This window comes from Canis aureus, chromosome 3 (genome assembly GCF_053574225.1).
Source record: "Canis aureus isolate CA01 chromosome 3, VMU_Caureus_v.1.0, whole genome shotgun sequence".
NCBI classification, from domain to species: Eukaryota; Metazoa; Chordata; class Mammalia; order Carnivora; family Canidae; genus Canis; species Canis aureus.
The window spans coordinates 31,608,239-31,623,658 of record NC_135613.1 but is presented as its reverse complement, the minus strand read 5'-3'; the positions used below and the strand labels follow the sequence as shown (position 1 = coordinate 31,623,658).

The window sequence follows — 15,420 nt, the reverse complement described above, 5'->3', positions numbered from 1 at the left end:
ATGAGGCGCCCGGGCCCGCCCCTCCCCGCCCGCCCCTGTGGTCCCGGCAGCGGGAGGGCCACTGGGCCTGCCTGCGCGGGGTCCCCGAGGCCGTTGGACCAACACAAGCCGTCTGGACTGTTGTCTTTGTTGCTCTTTCAGCGAGCTTGCCAGATGCTGACGTCCAGCGCTCTGAGCGAGTGCAGAGGAGGCCCCTGAGGCTCGAGACCTCCCAACACCGGCCTCTTTCAGTGAGTGCGGCGCATGACCTACCAGCACGGAAGGGTTGTGGGTTGCAAAAGCCCCATGCGAAATAGGGGTGTTGGGGACGCTGCTCTGCAGGCGCCCCCAGCGCAGGGTGGACGATGCACTGGCAGCTGGAGAAGACACTCACTCTGATGGGGAGGTCTGCAGAGAGTGCAGGGGAAAGCAGGGCAGCCTGCCTGGAGGAGGCTGCCTTTTGGCAAAGCGAGGGAGTCTATGGGAGTTTGCAGGGAACTAGCTGACACGGTTCCAGAAGTTGGAGCATGGACACAGATGGTGGTGGGGGCGGGTTTCAGGGCCAGTCCCTGGGAAGCTTCTGATGTCTAGGAGATCCTTGAGAGATGTGTCTCCCTCCAGGGCACTGGACCCAGCCGGTGTTGGCGTCTCTAAGGTGGCTTTGGCAACTGACTCCAGGGACCCTGGGTTTGGTACTTAGTGTCTCTGGACTTCAGCCTCCTTATGAGAATTTCAGCAGCTGCCTGGCAAGGCCTGGCCTGTGGAGTAGCAGGCTCCAGCAGTGCCCAGGGGAGGGGCTGTAGCTTCAGCACATCAGGCAGAGGCTTGGGGAGAGGCAGCCTCGCAAAAGTCTTCTAAGAGGTGGGTGTGCCCGGTGGAAGAGTGCGGAGGGTCTGCTCCCAGAGGGTGCAGGCCTGGAGCACCAAGGACCCTGGGGTGCGGGGGGGGGGTTGTGGGTCTGGCCAGGAGGCCCCCCTTCCCGGGCAGGGACATGCCTACCCAACCTGCAGTATGCTGTGTGGCAGGCACTGGGCTGGCCTGGAGAGGGCGCCCTGGATTTTCCCACTCAGAGTGGCCAGAAAGGGATTGTGGTGGTGGTGGGGGGGGGGGGGGTGGGCAGCAGGGAGGAAGGACGCCAGGCTGAAGAAATGTGAAAGCCTCTTGGCCCCACATCCAGCTCCTGGGCCCTTTTAGGCTCTTGCAGACTCACCCAGCATCCACAGTCTGCCTAAAAATAGGTGCCCTTTCGGAGGCAAAGGACTGTCCTTGGCAGGTTCAGCATCAGCACTGCCTGTTTCAGCCCTGGGGAGCGGTGGGCCTGTGGGGAGGACGGGGTAGGACTAGCCAAGCAGGGGCTCCCAGCAGCTCATCCAGGGACGGGGGCTGCTGGCCATGCAGGAAGGCCAGGGTGGAAGCCAACCCCTTCTCCCATGTGTGTGGTAGTGGGGGCAGCTAAACCCCTTTTGCTGCAGCAAGAGCTCCAGGGCAAGCTATGGTCTTTGCATCCCCCTCAGCTGAACAGAGCGGGAAGGTCCTGTAGCTGTCACTTTACTCCCCATCCTCCCTGCCAGGGACAGAAACCCAGTCTCCTGCTGCACACGAGGGTGTGGTCTGTGGGGCCTGTTCTCCTGCCTGTCTGCCTGCCTGCCTCCTGTCCTCATTCATTCCCAACTTTGCTTAGTCAGGGCGAGCCCTTCTTCCTTGTCTAGAGGGTCATTGGCAATGACATGTCCCACCTGCAGTTGAGTGTCACCACAGTGTCTGCCCTGCTTTGTCCCTGCAGCCCCGCCCACCTGGTGACTGTTGAGGACACATGTGAAGCACAAGAGACGGACCCCAGATGGCTGCTTAGTCAGATTTTATTGGAAGTCGGCAGAGCAATCCCATGGGCTCCCATGTGACTAAAAGTTCAAATTCTGAGTACACAGTCATGCCCACATGCAGCCACCCACACAGAGGGATCCTTTGAGGATCATGGTGGAGACCCCCACCCTCCCCACAAAGCCCACTATGAGCCCCAGCTAGACAACCAAGGGCACGAAGGGCCTTTTGGCCACGGCTCTGCATGGTCTTTCTGTGCCCATCCAGGCTGACACTCTTTCCTATGAGGATACACCTTGAGTTCCGCCTTCACAAAAGGCAAATGTGCCCACGGCACGGCCCACCCGCCAGGCCCCCTGGCCCAGCAGCAGCAGGCCCTGAAGAAAGTCCTCTACACGTGGAGGCACCGGCGGACCGAGCCCCTGATGCCTACAAATATCATAGAACCCCGGGCGGCGGGGACTTCCCAGAAGTCACTTGCTGAAATGCAAACACAGAACAACCCCGTGGAGTCAGACACTTGGCAGAAGGTGGGCCCTGATTGTCCTATGTGACAAGGACTCTGTAAGCGCATTCTCTTGAGAATGACCCTCCTGCTGGCCCGCCAGCCTGGAGAGAGAGCCTTCCGGAGAAGGGGGCCTGTCCAAGCCCGAGAAGGGACAGACACATGGCCAGAGAAACAGGCTGGCTGGCCCTCCAGTCCTTGGGGTGGCCACCCACAAGTCCTGCCGGGTCACCAGGGCCGCCAGAGGCCGCAGGTGGGCTGGCGCGCTGCAACTGCGGTGGCCTTGGCGGGGGTGAGCACGGGCGGGGGCACCGTGCCCGTGGCCTTGGGTTCCTTGGTGGGCACAGTGGGTGCAGCGGGCGGCCGCTGGAAATGGTAGAGCAGCTTCATCTGCGTGTCGCTGGCTGAGTGCAGCGTCAGGAACTGCACGGCTTCCTGCAGGCACCAGGAGTAGCCCTCGCTGTAGTCCTGGTGCAGGCTTTTGGGGCCGGCTGCAGCGGCGAAAGCTGCAGGGGGAGGGCAGTGGTGATTGGTACCCGCAGGCGGGGGCGGGCGCAGGGGACCGGGGCTGCGAGGGGCGGGACCCGGGGAGTGCGGGGCATGGGGACGGCGGGCTCACCTTTGCTGTGCTTCAGGTAGCTGACGGCCATCTCCAGGATGTCGGCCTTCTCCAGCTTGGAGTTGGGCTGGTGGCGCGCGAACTCCTGCTCCAGCAGCAGCTTCAGCTGCTCGATGCTGCTGTTGATGCGGTCGCGGCGCATCTTCTCCACCACTGGCTTGCGGAGCTGCGGGGGGACACGGGCGTCAGGCGGCAGCCGGGGCGCGGGGGCGCGGGGGCGCGGGGCGGGCGGGTGGCGCACTTACTCGGTTCTTCTCTTTGGGGCTGAGCAGCTCCACGGCCACGGTGCTGGGGGCCATGCCTGGCGCAGAGAGGCGGCTGGCGGGCGGGGAGTGGCGGGCGGCGGGCCGGCGGGCCCTATATAGGCGCGGCGGCGGGCAGGCGCCTGGGGCCCGGGCGCCGCGGCCGTTCCCACACTCGGCGGCCAATGGCCTGGCGGGCCGCACAAAGGCGCCGGCCCATTAGCGCACGCTAAATTGCCTGTGAATTGGCGCGGGCACAATGGGTGCTCCCTGGGAGCAGGTGGGCCGCTCTGCACAATGTCCGGGCTGTGGGAACGCGCTCGCCCTCATTAGCATCCCGGGGCCTGATGCTGGGAGCCCTGCGCCTCAATATGCTGCCTTTTCCCAGGCCTCGGGGATGGGGGGTGGGCAGGAAAGAGTGGTGCCCCCTCCCTCTCCCGGTGACTCCCGCTGGTGGCTGGCAGAGGCTAGGTGGGGGAGGGTTTTGGAGTGAATCAGCGCATCGACTTCCAGTGGTTTGGGCACCCTCCCTGACGGGGACCTGCTGGCCCCCAGGGCAGGTGGAACAGAAGAGAGAGGCTCTCCCTGGACAGGCACCTCCATCATCCTGTGTGCAAGTGGAGCAGAGATCCAAACTCCTAGGATCAGACCGACTGGCCTAGGTGATCAGCCCGGTCTGTCACCTAGGGCAGTGACTTCTCCAGAGGTAGAGCTAGGAAAGGGGCTGCCATGCTTCCCTGGCTCGGCTTTGAGTAGCTCCAGGGAAGCAGAGCACGTGAAATGCCCAGCAGGGAGCCTGGCACCTAGGCACTATCACTGGATCTGCCTCACCCCATCCTCTGGGGAGTACCTTAGCAGGTGGTAGCACCTGGGATGCTCTGCCAGCAGGCGCTCCTCAGGACTGCACCCTACCTCATCTGGCAGGAAGTATGGCCATGGCTGTCTGCAGAGTAGCCATGGACGGAGAGTGAATGGCTTCAGGTGTATGTTTGACACACACACGTGGTCACTACACATGCAAGACTTGGGGGGAAGCCTCTGTTGCATGCTGCCCTCTGCCCAGTCTAGTGGGCACTTACAGGGTTTGCTTTCTTTGAAGGGCATTTTGCCAGTGGGTGGGGAGGAAGGGTGCCAGGTGGTAGACATGAGGGTCAGAGCAGGACAGGCCTGGAGCCCACTCGGATGCTGTACAATCTCAGACAGCCCCCTAGGGCCTCACCGGGAGAACTGATAATCCTGGTGTCTGGCCAGCCAAGCTGAGGTCCAGCAGCTGCGTTGGGGCCACCCTTCTGCCCAGAGCAGTCATCTTCTTCTGATTCTCTGGAGTCAGGAATCCAGTTTCCTGCAGGGACTGAGGGAAGGAGAGGGGCTGGGGCTTCTTCTCGGGACAGGGCAGGACCAGCTGGGTGAAAGGGGCAGGCAGGGCATCTGTCCCAAGAGCTAGCAGGTGGCATCAAGGCACATTAGCCACAGTGAGAATTCAGGAGCATGTCCAGGTGTGGCTGGAAACTATGGGGTTTTACCAAGGGTCCAGTCAGACCTTTCCCCCTCCTGGGGTCTTGGCAGTGACCCACAGCTATGACTGGCTTGTTTGGTGGACCTGCTCCAGAAATTATCCCCCCCCCCCACCCACCGTATACAAGGGGTCTTTGGTTTCCCAGCAATGGGCCCTGCCGGGAAGCATGCAGGATGGTGTCACGACAGCCAGGCAGGCGTGGCTTGGAGCCAGCTCAGAACTGCCCCATGGGCCAGCTGGTCACCTGCTAGGGTGGGTTAGGCTCGGGGAGCTCCCAGAGTGGAACCTTAAGGTGCTTCTGGAGAAGGAGGGCAGGGAGCTCCTGTTCACCCCTCTGGTGGCTTCTCCCCCTCCTCCCTCCTAACAGCACTTCTCTTGAAGGGGACACAGTCCCTGGGCTGGCTGTGGGAGATGGGTGACCCTGAGGGCTGGGGCAGCCTCACCCTGAGCTGCAGCTCATCTCTGAGCAGATGGGACCCTACTATAGATATTTGGCTCTAGTTTGATGTAAAAGGGCAGGGGACATCCGAGCAAGCTGGGGATGAGCGTGCTGAGGCCATGTGCTTCCCCCTCTGCTCCCCGGCCCCTGGAGACTGACTGTAACTTACAACTTTGATGTGAGCTGGCTGGTCCTGCAGGCTTCGAGGGGGACCCAGTGATGCTCAGTGGGACCATTTTTGCAGCCAAAACGGGGCTCATGCTGGGCAGTCAGAATGTTTTGGTGTGTTCCTTGTCTACTTGTGGGCTTCTTGGGGGTGGGCTGGGGTGGAGAGGGTCAGGGTCAGGATGACAGCCAGGGACTCAGCACCAAGGAAGCGCTTAGCCGAGGGTGGAGGGAATGCAGGCAGGCACCAGGAGCAAGCCCCACGCTCACCCTGGCCCTGGCCACAGCCTCCACTGGCTAGAAATAGGCCCAAACCCACATGTGCCCTGACCTCCTGTCTGCTAGCAGTGGGGGTCCCAGGGCTCTGACCACAAATGAGGGCAGTGCTCAGGCCAGGCCCTCCTGCTCATGGCCTCACCCCCCTCCCCTCCTCAGAGAGGGCAGTTGGTTAGGGCTTGTGTCCTGCCCTCCCCCCTTCTCCCAGGCTGGCTCTTGGTCCCAATGAGACACGTGCAGGAGACACGGTCCAGCTGCCCACCCACCCGCCGTGGGCCAGGGTGGCCTGCCCAAGGTGAGGGTGGTGGGTGGGCTATGGCGGAGAGGGGAGGCTACCTTCCTCTTCCCTCCTCCCCCTGCGCTGGAGCAGCTTTGGTCCATTTTTCAGTTGTGGGAAATATGAAATGAGCGGTGTTAAATCCCAGTGAGGCCGGATGAGAGGCCTGCTCCCTCCCTGCGTGCGGGCCAGATGGCAGCTCCGTGCGGCCTCCAAGGCACACGCCTGGCCTTTGTGGGCCGTTTAACACTATGAATGGGGCCAAAGTGTGGGAAACTCCTCGGGCTCCTGGCTCACACCACCCGAGGGGGCTGGCCCACCAGGCCTGGGGGAGGGGACCGCCGATGGGCGGGTTGGGGAGGGCTGAGGCCACTCCAGGCTGGTGGGCTTTGCGCAGAAGCATCCGGAATCCAGGGGATGGTTAGCAGCTGAGGAGGGGATCCCCTCTCCAGCTGGGGCATTGAGGGGGAGGGAGAGTTTGTCCTGTCCCCCACCCTGGGGAACTCCGTGAGTCTGGAGTGAGGTGCTGTGGATGTGGACAGCTTCCCTAGTTGGGCATGATTTTGCAAAAATTCGGGAACCTGGGACTGAAACCCCTTTCTGAATGACCGCCACCCCCATCCTCTCCCAGGCTGACCAAAAGCAGGTGGCACCATGTGTGGGGGGTCTTGGGGGTGGGTAGGGTTCCAGGGGCATTTGCTCCTTCTTGCTGGGAAAGTGAAAGGGTGCAGCTGCCAGGGCGGGCGGTGTGGGGCTCTCCAGAAATCAAGCAGGGCGCTGCCGTGTGGTCCAGAAGGTCCTTTCCTGGGTCAACACCCTGAAGACCGGGATGCAGGGCTGAGAGCTGTGTGCTTACCCACGGTCACGGCAGCGTTGCTCACAGGAGCCAAGTGGGGGAGGCAACCCAGGTGTCCATCCCTGGATGGATGGGTGTGCAGAACAGGGTCCCTCCCGACGACGGAACGTAGTCCAGCCTTCAGGGATTTCGTGCTCCTGAAATAAGCCTGTCCCCAAGGATGGGTCCCGAAGGGCTCCCCGCACATGCAGTTCCCAGGGGGTCAGATCCCTCGAGACAGGAAGTGGCAGGGTGGGTGCCAGGGGCCGGGGGGCTCCCAGAGAGACCCTCTGGGAGGATGGAAAGTTCTGGAGATGGTGGTGATGGGCACACGACAGTGTCCATGTGTTTCATGCCCCTGAACCGTATGCTTGGCAGTTACAGCCATAAATTTTATGTTAGGTGTATTTTACGACGCAGGTGTTTTCCAAAGGCCGACTGTTTGCCTAGTGAGAGCGCGTGGAACGGCTGTACCCTCCCGGGAGATGCGCCTGGGGGTTGTGCCCCGCTCCCTCCAGCGGTGCCCCGTCTATGGGTGACTCTTGATGACCGGAGGTTAGAGGTCAGACGAGAGGTGTCCCCACAGCATGGAAAGGCCTGCACCTTCCCCATGGGCCAGGCCTGGCAACAGACTGTGTGCCCAGTGTCCCTGGCGACCCTGGACCGCGCGCTGGCAGCGGCGAGCGCATGTGTCTGAGGTCACCATGTGGCTGCAGCCTGACCCCACTGCTCTCCTGGGCGTGGCCCTTCTCCCCGCCCCATCTGCACAGGCCTCTGGAAGCCGGTTTCAACAGCGGCTGGAGGGCAGAGGAATGCCGCGAGGGACCCAGCACGTCCTGGACCCGGGCAGAGTCTCCCGTCTGCCTGAATTGCAGTGAGGTACATGCACTGCCTTTGCCGCTGCGCAGTGTGGGAGCTGTTGGCTTTGTGGCCCCACTGTAGTCAGGGTTGCCCCAGGGACTGTGGCCACCACCAGGCCAGGACGAACCCCAGCCCCCCCTTGGCCTTAGCTCCCTGCACCCCTTCCCATACCAAAGAATTAGGTTCAGAGATGAGAGCTCTTGCTCCTCCCTCCCTGCCCTTGCAGGAGCAGTAGACACTCAGGGCTTGGGGCTTGGAGGGCACTGAGTCCTGGCCCCTATTCCGGGGAGAAGGACTGGAATGGGGGCTGGGGAAACCTTCACAGGTAGGGGGTAACTTTGAGGGGTGTATATCCAAGACAGGCCAACATTTTGGCCAGGACACCGTTTGATGTTGGCAGAGAAATGGAGGGAATCCCCGCCCCCCCCCCCCCCCCCGCAAAATGCCAACAGTTTGGGGGCATAAATTTTGTTACTTTTCATTGTGTGTGTATTTTCCAGATTCTCTAGAGTGAGCATCCACTACTCCTGTAATTTCTAAAAGGGAGTGTGCGCACTAGGGCTGGGTGTCTTGCGGAGGGCTGGTGCACTGATGTTTTTGAGAAGAGCAGTGATTTGGCAAATGGATGTAAGACAGGGATGTCAAGGGAGGGCTTTCTGCAGGAGGAGCCTCCTGAGGCGTCCTTGGAAGGAGGGTGGGTGTGTTCCAGGTGAGGAATCCCAGACACTGTGCCAGGCAAAGAGAACAGGGGCATCTGGGCTTGGGGGGGGGACCAGAGTCTCCAAGTCTGGCTAGAAGGGGTTCCCCTGCACGCATACCTGTACCTGCGACCTGGCACAGCCCACTCCCCTTGGTAGGTCGGGGTGTGGACACAGCTCAGTGTGCTTCCCAGCCCTGTCCTGCTGCCTAGCTGGTAGAAGCCCCCCCCCCCCCCCAGTGGAAGAACGTTCAAGTTGGGTTGAGCACTGATGTACCACCGTGTCGGGAGCAGGTGGGTCCTGGGGGGAGCATGAGGGAAGGACTTGTCAGCAGCTTGTCTTTTGCACTGTCTGGTGGTGGGGGGGGTGGTCAGTGCCCTGCCCTTTGTGATGCTCCCGAGGCCAGTCCAATTCTGCACCCAGCTCCCACAGGGCCTGGGGCCTTTACTGTCCCACCCACAGAGAACTCCTCGCAGATGGTGTCTGTGCATTTCAGGGAGTGCCCTGGGGGGTGTAGGACTGGGGTGCAGCTTGAGCCCGGAGGGTTGCTATCTGAGCATATTCACCATTGGCGTCAGGGGCTGGGTGCAGGGGGCACGTCCAGGCTGAGGCTCGGCTCTCCCCTTGGCTTTCTGTTGAACACATGCCAGTCCTTTCTGTGCCTCAGTTTACCTGTGTACAGTGGGGTTTCCCTGCCAAGACCATCTGATGGAGGCACTGGTTCTAGGTTTCCAGGGATGACCAAGGGTGGACAAAGACGAGCAGGGCATTGCTGGGAGGAGAGTAGTGCCCACCCCAGCTGCCCCCTTGGCCCCAGGCCTAGAAGGAGACGCCATTGCTGGGGCTGACTGCTTGGGGTTGCCTGTTATCCTCACCCATAAAAGGCCAGTGCCCTGGAGCAGGGTCACCAAGTCAGGGGTTCAGGGCTCTCCATATACCCCTTGTCCATGCACCAACCTCTCTTTCCATGATGGGGAGCTCTGGGGGGCAGAGGGCTCTGAGCAGGGATGGAAGGACAGTGTGTGAGCACCCACAGGTGGGCTGGACTGGGAGTCAGGTCACAAACCCATAGCCTCCTCCTATTCCATGATTCGGGAGGCTGGGACCCTTCCCCAGAAGCTACCCCTGGACAGCTATCCAGCTGTGAATTCTGGGCTCACCTCTTAACTCGTGGGGGCCTGGAGCAAGCTGGTTCCTCACCCAGATGGTGAGGTGCTGATTCCGGCTTCTGCACCCACCCCTTCTCTCTGCTGTTCATGACCAGGCTCTACCCTGCAACCTGACTGTGGGGAGGGGCAGGGGGTCCACTCATCTTCAGGGCTCCTGCCCATTATGAGGGGGTCACACATAGGCTGCAGCCCCATCAGGTTCCCAGGCTGGGCTTGGGGAGCCCTGCTTTTGCGGGCCAAAGCAAACCCCCCCCTTTCCCAAATGGAGTGTGCCCTAGTCCGTGAGCAGGGGGGTGGGGGCGGGGGGCAGAGTCCTCAGGCTTGACCAGCCCCAGCCTCTGTGGACTCAGTTTCTCCAGTGCAGAGAGGGGCTGGGGCGGACACGCAGAGGCGGGTGGTGTGGGAAAGCTTGGAGCCCTTGAGTCTCATGGGCCCCCTCCGGATTAGGGGCTTCTCTGGCCCACGTGGCCCCCCGCCCTCCCAGCGGCCGGGGGCAGGCCCAGGTCGCAGTCCCAAGCTGGTTAAAACCCTGTGGTGTCAGAGAGCAGCTCGCTCCCAACCTCTGAAAGGCAGACAAGCCCTTTATTGCTCTATTATAACGCGGAGCCAGATGGTCTTTTGGGAGTTCCCCCCCTTCGCCCCCCGTGGCCGCCCCCATTCATTCAGAGGCAGAGCCCGGCACTAATGCCGCGGGGGGCCCAGGCACGCTTCCATGGCCTGGCGCAGTGTGGGAACCGCAGGCCAGCGTAAACCCACCGCGCAGCCAGGAGGAGCGCGCGGGGACCTGGCGGGGAGGCTGGCCACGGCGCCCCCCCCCAGGCCAGACTCCCAGCAGACCCTCCCAGGGCATCTCCCCGCCCAATGACGCCAGTGCTGCCACCTGAGCTTTGGGGGATCCAGCTGTGCCCGGGGGCGAGCACCAGGCCTCCATGGTGTCTGTGTCTTCCCAGGAACACTTTCACACGTAAACCACTGAGAAGACATCCAAAGAAGAAAAATATTTTGCGACATGTGAAAATAAGATGAGACTCAAATGGAACGTTCATGAATAAAATGTCATGGGAGCAGGCCAGGCACACCCCTTCGCTGTTGAGGGGGCTACTTTCCTGGTACGAGGCAGAGGTGAGCAGGTGGGGCAGACACAGCCTGAGACCCCGAAATCCTTGCTGCATGTGTGGAGCGGCACCGGGTAGGTGCTTGCATTCTTAGCTGTGCTAACTTCTGTTCTGACTCCCACCCCAGGGCTCACCCCACCCGCCCTTCTCATCTGGGTGCTGGCAGAGGGGTGGGGGGGGCCCACTGAGGAACAGCCTCTTTGCCAAGGCTGAATGTCATCACACCCATTTCACAGGCAAGTGAACTGAGGACCAGTTTGTCCTCGAGGCCAAGCTGCCAGTGGGTGGCGGAGGCCAGACTGGACCCTGGGTGAGGGCAGGTGGGGCAGCTCCTTCTCCCCACGCAGACGACCAGAGTGGGTTCCTGGATCTGTTCCTACTTCGGTCACTTGGCCACTTGATATCAACTATTTGTGCTTCTTCCAGGGTCTGGGGGGACCTCCCCTCATACCCACTGGATGGGTCCAGGCCTTCAGAGCATTCTGCACCTGAGGAAGACCTATTTTGTTCTAAAAGCACCACAGCTCCCTCTCCCTAGCTGAGCTCCTGTCCTGGAGTCTGACCCCCTTGGCTCACTGGGGTCCTTGCCCTGCTGGTCCACCTCCTCGCTCCCCCTGCCCACTTTGTGGGCCTGCTGGAGACTGGGCTCGCCTTCCCTGGGCCTTGTGTTCCCCATCTTATTGTCCAAGGGTTGGCCTGGCTGATCCCTAAAGAGCCCCCCCTGCCTCCTGGACACTGCCCAAACAAGCACAGGGTGGGACCTACAGGACCTTGAGCCTGTGGCAGAGGACTTGCAGGGCTTGCAAGGATGGCAACAAATTTGCACACAATGTTTGAGCAAGAGAGGACAAATGTAACCCCTGGGGTGGGGGCCACCTACTGCTGGCTTAGTTACCTGGGAAGCGAGGTTGAGGCAGGGGCCCCTGGACAGCTCTGGGTGGCCGATTTGGGAGTCCTTTCTCTTTGCCCCACAGAGTGACAAACTGACACAGGGGCCCTGTCCCATGATGGCGGAAAGAGGCAAGAACCACAGTTTGGCCAAGCACCATCCCAGCTGGGTTCCTCTTCTTCCCAGGCATTGTGGTGACCTGATCGGTCACAAATCAGGGTTCAGGCTGCAAGCCCTCGGTGGTCACTCCTTGCTCACCCTGGAACCCCCCCCATAGGACCCCCATCCTGACTCCAGACAACTTCATCAGCATCCCTTTTGGGTACGTGCTGGGGCTCCCCCATACCACAGACCCCCCATTATATCAGGTAATCTGGGCCAGCTGTCAGGGGTACAGGGTTCCAGGCTGGTGTGGGGACCCATCAGTGAGGCTCAGCACTGGCAAGCAGGGCACACTTGATGCTCTCGGCACTACTGGGTGGGGGGCTCCTCAGACCCCCCAGGACACAACACCCCTGTTCACAGATGAAGGCTAGAGAGGACAAGGATCCTGGCTGAATACGAAAGCTGAGGGGAGGAAGCAAGGCAGAGGTTGCCCGGTGCCAGGCAGAGTGCCCAGAGCCTGGCTGGGGGGCAGGATGTGGGGGAGGCTGGCGAGGCTTCAGGATCTGGCCCTTCCTAGCCTGGTTGCCCCCAGTCTGGCAGTGGCCTCGTGTTCAGCATCCTGTGCCGGACTGAGATGGACTGAGATGGCCGCCTGTCTCCGGGCTCTGGGCCCCATGGATCAGAGCCCATCCACCCTGGAGCTCACTTGTGGGAGAGAGGGCAGCCCCATCAGCCCCCCTCAGGCCTGTTTCTCCGTGCGTGAAATGGGGTGCGAGGGGGTCTTGGTGGTCTCACTGGCCCAGGGCCCCCTGCTGGTCTGCTGCCACGCAGGGAGGCCCCGGGGCAGGGAACACACTGGCCCTGATTGCAGGCAGCAGTCCTGCAGCCCTGTCATCCCCAACCCGGAGGGGAATTTGGGCGGGAGGGCCGCTCCGGGTGGCTTCCCATACTCCGCCCCTGCTGTGGACATTCATCCTGCACAAAAGGCGCGTGCTGGCTTTGTGTTTGGAGCTGTGGGCCTAGAGGCCATCTGGGGAGCACTCTGAGCAAGGCGGGGCTCCCCCAGGCGGCCTTTGAAGGTCGAGAAAGCAGCAGCAGCTCCAACAAGATGCCAGAGGGTTGCACATCTGGCCAGTGCTGGTGCCTTCCCAGTTCCCTAGCCCTCACTGGCCCTGGCCTGGGGCCACTAGGGATGAGAAAGGGACCCCCACCCCTACCCCTTCTGATTGCTGCCCCCTGGGTGCTCCTGCCAGAGGACCTCTGGCTGTGGGGGTGTGGAATCAGGGTTCGAAGCCAGATGCCACCACTTAGTGGCTGGGCTCTCTAGACTTCAGTTTCTTCATCTGTAAAATGGGGCTACTGACAGTCCACCTGCAGCAGGCGCTGAGGAGGAAGGGAGCACTCAGGTGGCCTCAGTGCACTGCTGCTGGTATTAACATCACCATTGTCTGGGGTCCCCCCTGCGCTCTGCTAGGCCTTTGCCTTGGCCCACCCCACTTCGTTTGGAGCACAGTCCCTGCCCAAGTTCTGTGCCGCCTGGGAGCTGGTCTTTGGAGCAGGGACAGGCTGGGGTTCAGGGGCCAAGCCTGGGTGAGTTCAGGCAGTGAGCCAGGCTGAGGCCTGTCTCCTGCTCATAGTCTTGCCTCCTCTGCTTGGGATTCTGAGCAGGTCCAGGAAGATGGGTGTCCTGCTCAGTTTGTATGCAGTAGGTGCTAAATAAGTGTGCAGTTCCTTGCCACACCCTCCTTGTCCAGGCCCCACAGCACCCCCAAGTCTGACTCAGCCCTGGGCCTGCCATAAGTTTGCTCAGCTGAGGTGGGGTAGGGACTGTCAGCCCCAAGCAAACCCTCCTGCTGACCTTCCCCTCTAGAAGGCCAGTGGCCTGTGCAATCAGGAGGGGGACCCAGAGGGACGAGGTGGGTGGGGAAGGAGCAGGGCGTCCAAGGGGCTCTCCACGCAGGGGCCTGTCCTTGCTAGGAGACTTCTGGGGCCAGTGCTTGGCAGACAGGACCTCTCTGGGGGCCCCTACCCCCACCCCTGCTGGGGGGGACATCCTTGAGAGGGTGTCCTGCTGGCCCCGAGATAATCCGGGCTTTGGAGAGGGTGTGAGAGGCTGCCCGCCGACTTTCCCACAGCCCCACATAAAGGGCCAGCCGCCAGCTGCTCTCCCACAAAAGGCTCCCAGCCATTCAGGGCCTGGAGGCAGGCGGGGCAAGCAGAGGAGCAGCCACGGCCTACCTGGCCACCCCCAAGCTGAGCTGGCATCATGGGGACAGCGCCTGCCTGCTGACCATCCAGGGGCCTGGGAGGTCCCTGGTGGGGGGGGGGCTAGGGAGCAGCCTCATGCAGCCACCCCGGCAGCCACGCGCCTGCTCCTCCCCCGCCCCATCTCGCCCCAGGCTGGCACGGTTCCTGAGCCTGTCACTCACCCTGGACACCTGGGGCAGAGGGCCCATCAGGGGACCCTTCATACTCCTTCTGTGGGGCCGGCATGGCCACCGCCACCCCTGGGCAGCCAGCCCTACCGCCCCTCCTCCCCATCACACTCCCTGGCCTGGCCTCATCCCTGCTGGCACCCACCACCCCAACCCTGGCCTGCACTGCATCCCCACCCGCACTGCATCCTGCCACCCATGCAGTGCAGGTGACAGGGCACTGAGCCGGTAGGGGCAGGGGCAGGTGAGGCTTCCCCTGTCCCCACCGGACCTCAGCTTTCTCAACGAGATGGAGGATGGTATTGCCTCCTCCCTGGGCTAGTGGAACAGCCTCTGAAGACCTGCTGTTTAAATACCAGGTGCTGGGGACACCAGGGTAGGGGAGCTGTGCATTTCTTGCCCCAGAGCACTCTGACCATAACCTTGTACTAAGAGGACCCACCTAGGGGGCGGAGGAGGTGGCAGCTGGAGCCTGACCTTTCAGAAAGCAAGATGAGGGTGGGGTTCGCCAGGGGCAGCACCCCTGGTCCACTACGGGGCCCCGCCTCCCTCTACACCTCTGCTGGTAAGCACTCTGTCTCTCTGCCCCTGCCACCACTTTCATCCCCCAGTGAGTATGGCCAGGGCCAGCAGGTACCTGGGCCAGCAGGTGGAAGACCAGTCAGATGTGAGGGGTTGGAGAGCCCCAGGGTAGAGACTGAACTTGGCTCCTGAGAGCAGGCAGTGATCGGAGGGTGACCTGGGACCTGAGCCTGGAGGGCGGGCAGGTGGGGTCCACAGAGGGCACTGAGCCCCCAGGGGCAGCTGTTTCCCCCGGCCTCTGCACCCTGGGCAGGCAGCTGGACTGCTGGGGGCCACTCCGTGAGGGTCTGACGGCAGGACTCAGTGGTGGGGCACCTCCCGCCGGTGCTCCACGTGTCTCCCCGCTGCAGTCCACACCCCCACCTGCTGGGGGGCGGGGCAGGGACACCATTATCCCAGCCTGGCAGCCCCGGGGGGCCTGTGCTTTGTCCAGCCTTGGCCACTGATTGGCGGCCCAGCGTGGGAAGGCCCGGGCGCCCCAGACTCCATCACCCTGCTCAGCATAAAGGCTCTGCCCGCACCCAGCCACATCCACTGCCTTCCTCCACCCTCCTGCCCTGCACACCCCCCGAAGTGAAGATTGGCTGGGGTCTGGGGGCACCGGTGGGCGGGGTGGGTGTGGGGTCGGAGCAGGGCTGGCAGTCATCCTCACCACCTCTCTGGTGTCCCTTTTGTTTGAGAAGTTGGTGGGCCGCAGCCCAGCCCTGAGCTGGAGGAGGGACAGGATGGGGGCGGGGGCGACATCACGGGGGGAGCACCGTCCTGGCCTAGTGAGAGGTGTGGGGCTGGGGCAGCGGCTAGGAGGGATGCCCCCTAGGGCAGTGCCCTCTCCTCCACCCTGGGCTCCCTCTCCACAGCCCCTGAGCCTGGCAGCTCCGCCAGGGCCTTGGGT

General features: G+C 62.3%; 2 protein-coding genes across 2 annotated transcripts in view; one reads left to right on the top strand and one right to left on the bottom strand.

Moving 5' to 3' along the window:
* The first annotated feature begins 39 nt into the window (after positions 1–39).
* Positions 40–15,420, top strand: part of TNFRSF14 (TNF receptor superfamily member 14) — a 30,629-nt gene continuing 15,248 nt past the window's right edge. Inside the window, exon 1 of the mRNA XM_077891545.1 lies at positions 40–230. The gene's annotated coding sequence lies outside the window, so the exon portion shown is untranslated. The remainder of the gene's footprint in view (positions 231–15,420) is intronic.
* HES5 (hes family bHLH transcription factor 5) lies at positions 1,821–3,294 on the bottom strand. Its single transcript, XM_077891549.1, has 3 exons — positions 3,170–3,294; positions 2,925–3,090; positions 1,821–2,811 (listed from the first exon to the last, which is right to left on the bottom strand). The coding sequence occupies exons 1-3, from the start codon at positions 3,221–3,223 to the stop codon at positions 2,534–2,536; spliced, it is 498 nt and encodes a 165-aa protein (XP_077747675.1). The 5' UTR covers positions 3,224–3,294; the 3' UTR covers positions 1,821–2,533.

Bases quoted from the DNA above. Each gene is read 5' to 3' on its own strand.
- HES5 (XM_077891549.1), bottom strand. From the start codon at position 3,223: ATGGCCCCCAGCACCGTGGCCGTGGAGCTGCTCAGCCCCAAAGAGAAG. The intron at 3,091-3,169 runs GTAAGTGCGCCA...GTCCCCCCGCAG, and splicing joins GCCCCAAAGAGAAGAACCGA to CTCCGCAAGCCAGTGGTGGA. The intron at 2,812-2,924 runs GTGAGCCCGCCG...CTCCCCCTGCAG, and splicing joins CTACCTGAAGCACAGCAAAG to CTTTCGCCGCTGCAGCCGGC.